The 4,549-nt window shown below is 30.4% G+C and overlaps 1 protein-coding gene across 1 annotated transcript; it reads right to left on the reverse strand.

Annotated features, from left to right (window-relative positions):
- Nucleotides 1-448: 448 nt before the first annotated feature.
- On the reverse strand, nt 449-3,799 carry LOC145015402 (DUF21 domain-containing protein At5g52790-like). The gene is made up of 12 exons (XM_078973866.1): nt 3,594-3,799; nt 3,407-3,483; nt 3,227-3,310; nt 3,005-3,118; nt 2,675-2,761; nt 2,450-2,589; nt 2,201-2,362; nt 1,778-1,929; nt 1,504-1,667; nt 1,338-1,384; nt 701-953; nt 449-621 (listed from the first exon to the last, which is right to left on the reverse strand). The coding sequence occupies exons 1-12, from the start codon at nt 3,772-3,774 to the stop codon at nt 574-576; spliced, it is 1,509 nt and encodes a 502-aa protein (XP_078829992.1). The 5' UTR covers nt 3,775-3,799; the 3' UTR covers nt 449-573.
- Nucleotides 3,800-4,549: the final 750 nt, after the last annotated feature.

The following is a 4,549-nucleotide window of genomic DNA, read 5'->3' on the forward strand; positions in this document are numbered from 1 at the left end:
CAATTATAATTCTTTCAATCACCACATCTTCTATTTTATCATATGCTTATTCTTTATTCTTTCATCATACGTTTCTGTTTTTGGTAGTTTCCAATTTGAACCCTTTTGCTTTTGCATAAATGCTCCATTTTTTTTTGGATTTATGATGAAATATTGATAGGTATTAAAGTTTTAGGTTGCCATTGGAGAGATGGTGAAGTTGCAATGAATGGATGTATTACATCCACACTGAACAGAGTTCTCATGGCTAGTTCTTTTTCCAACAAGTTTTTATTTAATTTATACATAGGATATTTATATTTATATTCCATCATTACTTATTATATCTTATCCATAAAAACGAATGGTGGGTGTTAGATTATTGTTCTATTTTAAAAAATTTATATTTTTCTTGATGATATTCATATTTTTATTTACCTTTCGGTTGGAGATAACTACAATTTAAATATATCTCCCTAAACAAGATCAGTTTATTAACATCCACATAAAGTACATGGAAGAAAGAAAAAAACAAAGCTCCTCGAAGCTTTATACACTTATTTTCGAGGTGATAAATCATAAGAAATTAAAGAACTACTTATTACTAGGTTTATCGAGCTTCTCATATGATTTCCTTGAGACCTGCATACCACGTGTCATTCCCGTAAGACTGTACTGTAGTACGTAATATATAATGAGTATAACTTACTCTTTGACTTACCTTATATGACGATGGCGAGTTGCTGATGTGGCCCGGAGAATTTGGTGTAGACTTTGTAGGTGAAGTATATGATGTTGTGTTTTTGAAGGGTGACTTGATAAATGGTGAAATAGGCGAAGTTATTGCAGAAGTTTGATGATGTGAAGAAATTGGTGATGATTGAAGTGGAGATGACACAAAAGTTTTCCAATCATAATTAGATGCTGATGCTGCCCCCGATCTTAATGATGATGGAAGTATGTTGATTTTCATTCTGAAGATAATTAGAAAAAATTAATAAAACCAAACATTAAACATTAATGTGTTGCGTCTATGTTGATTTTAATTAAAATACAATATGTATATGCAAAATGGTTATTTTCATGTTATTACAAGGAGTCCAAGAAGTATGTCAATCAAATAATACACTTTAAGCATTTGATTATTTTAGGAATTTTTTAGAGTACCCTAGACAAATATAAAATTAAATGTTTGGAGAGTGGATGTAATCGGGTGGATTGAATATTTAAGAGATTTGTCACTTTGGTTGTACTAATTTATAATAAGGATTTTCTTTCTACATACCACTCTATTATATATGAAGGCTTAAGTCAATGTGTTTCAAGTTAATAACAAATGTATTGATCAAAAGACTTACATGTTGTCTACATCCACGTATTCATTCCTTTCATCCAGTATAGGTTCCTTCATATTTACAATAATAAACGAAAATAAAATAAAATTTCATCAAGTATTTGAATTAATAGCAATAAACGACAAATTCAACGGTAGTACTATATATAATATTATAATAGCTAATTAACCTGTAGAAGTTCTTCGAGAACATCTTCCATTGTTATAAGACCGATAATTTCTTCATCTGGGTTTGTAAAAGAGTCTAAGACACGTGCACTATTTTGATCCGGTGCTGGATTTTGGGATGCTGGATCACTTGAAGATCTGTAAATGCTCACTTTCGTATTCTGACCTGTGACACGATTTGGAAATTATTATTAATTAATTATTATTTTATAATTATATATAATAAGTTAATAATAGAGTGTCTAATATATACGACGACATTAAGATAAAAAAGACCTTTTTTTTCTACTTTAATTTGAGTTAGAAGTTGGCTTGAAGAATTGTTATGTGTACTTGGAGCACTTTTACTCTTTACAACAACTGCCATGTGGCTTTGTCCCTTCTGGAACAAATTTAACATCTCATACAGTGGTAAACATTCAGGAATCCTGTCGAATAAATGTAAAACAAACATATCAGTTGATAACGAATTGCTTTTTGTTTAGTAAAAAGTAAAATGTAATTTTATAGTTTCTTTTTTATTATCTTTTTTTATTTTTATTTTTCACCAATGAGCGTTAAAAAAATAGATTGTCATTTGTGCTATTAATTGATGAAGTGGTGTGCAATTAAATGTCTAATCATATAATACTCGTAGTTTTAATTATCCCGAAAACAAAACCAAAGAGATTTATCTCATCAAAAAGTAAGAAATTTTACCTTGGAATTTTCCGGACACTAAGATTCTTAATTGGAACTTCATCTTCAGGTCGGAATTTAATTAGGCTTTTTACCAAAATAAGGCCAATTATATTTTCTGGTCTTCCTAAATATACAGGAACACGGCTATGCCCTTTGCTTAATAATAAACTCATAGTGTCTCTGAGAAATTAAAATATGCCAACATTAATTATATATGGAGAGGAAAAAGAAACAATTAATTTAAAGAAATAGAAATTATATGTATACTCATTGAGTTTAGAATAGAGTTCGAGAGAAAATATTTCGGATATTGGTGTCATAGCATCTTTGACGGTTTTTTGTGCTAAATCAAGAGCTCCGGTTATGATAGTAATTTCATCATGTGTTAATTCTCCACCTTTCCCCGCCTAAATATAATAATAATTTTTATTTTGTTAATTAATTTATCATATATTATATATTCGAATTTGATTGGATATATATAAATCGCACCTCATTTCCATGCATATCTACCAATGTTTTAAGCTCTGCGCGTCGTAAAAGCATGGAATGTCCTTTACCAAGGATCAAGTCTAAAAGCTGAAAATATTTAATAAAAAAACCTTATTTTAAATTAGGTTTTCATGCATGCATGCATGCAACTAATTCGATTTACTATATTTATTGGTCACTTAAGGCTTAATTATATCTCTATTGTCCAATGTTATTTTCTTGTATCTATGTGTACAATTTGATTCTTGTGTATTTTTTTTATCATATTTTGTAGCCTATACTCGATTTCTTGTAGCATATAAATAATTAAGAATTAAGCGAAATCTATACCTTGCTGAGAGGATAAGCTATGGGGAAGACAACTATGATAAGAAACCGAACTATGCACGAAAGCTTTGCACCAATAGCTAGTCCATATCGTGAACACACAGCTTGAGGTATAATCTAGTGAGGAAAGCAACATAATAACATTAATTACACACGTACATAAGATAATTATAATGATCAAAACATTGATGGAAATTAAAAAAAAAAAATCATCAAGAATTATACCTCACCAAAAGCAACCACAAGAGTGACTGATATCAATATCGCAGTCCAAGGCATGAGAATCGAGTCAAGGAAAATTGGCAAAGCCTTGTATAATGTATGGAGACTTGATTAATTTTTGATCGATTTTAAACGTATGAAAATCTTGACATACAATAAAATTGAAGTAAATAAATACCATACCTCCATTGCTATGGCATTGCATATGAGAAGCGTACATAGGAGTAGGTGTTGATTCTTCACTATTGGCATAATCTTTTCTGTAAAATCATATATACATACATAACATTGGAAAACTTATATAATTAAGAGTCAAATTTTGTAAATGATCAAAGTAAAAAAAAACAAAATTAATTAATTAAGCAATTACCTGCATTCTTGCGATCATTAGGTTGACCAGCTTTGATGAGCACCTCAAGGTCAAGAAGGCTAAGAGACATTAAACCAAGGGTTAAACCCGACATGAGTCCAGCAAAAATAACCAATGCAACTGATGAAGCTAAATACACCCAAAACATAGTTTCACAACATGGCGCATCATTTGCTACCATATTTTTTACTGATGTTTTAATTCTAGCTAGTGAAATCAAAAGGATGATACGAGAATTAATTAGAGGATTAGGGTTTATATAGACTAGAAATTAAAGGTCGTATTAATTATTCTGGCCATTGAGGGTACGGAAAGTCAGGAAGGGGAAGAAATAATAGAATTAAAAAAAGTTCAAGAACATAGAAAAACAAAATTCAAGAGCACATAAAGATGTTATTGAATAAAAAGGGCAAATGGTTTCATTCTCTCAACTACTCCATTCAGATTTCACCATTTTTATAAATGAGCAAAACTAATCTCTAGTTGTGTTGCAGTTGGAGAGTGATATAAAAAGTAGATAAAATTTTGGATAATTTATGATCTAATTACATTCATGCATGTTCATATCAGCATTTATGTATTTGTCTTTTATAACAAATTTGTGTTAGCCATAAGTAGAATGGAATTTGGAACAAGTGCAAGTATAGTCATCAACGACGACCTAACTGAAAGGAATAAAACATTCAGATGTTTGATCCGTGTAAAGTGAAAACTGAGATTACAAAATCAACATAGAATCGATATAATCAACACATCCCATGAACGAAAGGAAATATGAACATAATTTATGATGTAAGATTAAGAACTGTATCTGCCAATGGATTTAATTTGTTGCCATTTGAAACTCCATTGCTGGAGTTCGTGATGTCTCATCGGAAATTCCCGAGCCTTTCCAATACGTTTTAACTTTCAAGTGAGATCTTGAGGGGGAAACGGGTTAAGTACTTTATGGCTCC

Source organism: Lactuca saligna, chromosome 9 (assembly GCF_052625555.1).
Source record: "Lactuca saligna cultivar CGN05327 chromosome 9, ASM5262555v1, whole genome shotgun sequence".
NCBI lineage: Eukaryota > Viridiplantae > Streptophyta > Magnoliopsida > Asterales > Asteraceae > Lactuca > Lactuca saligna.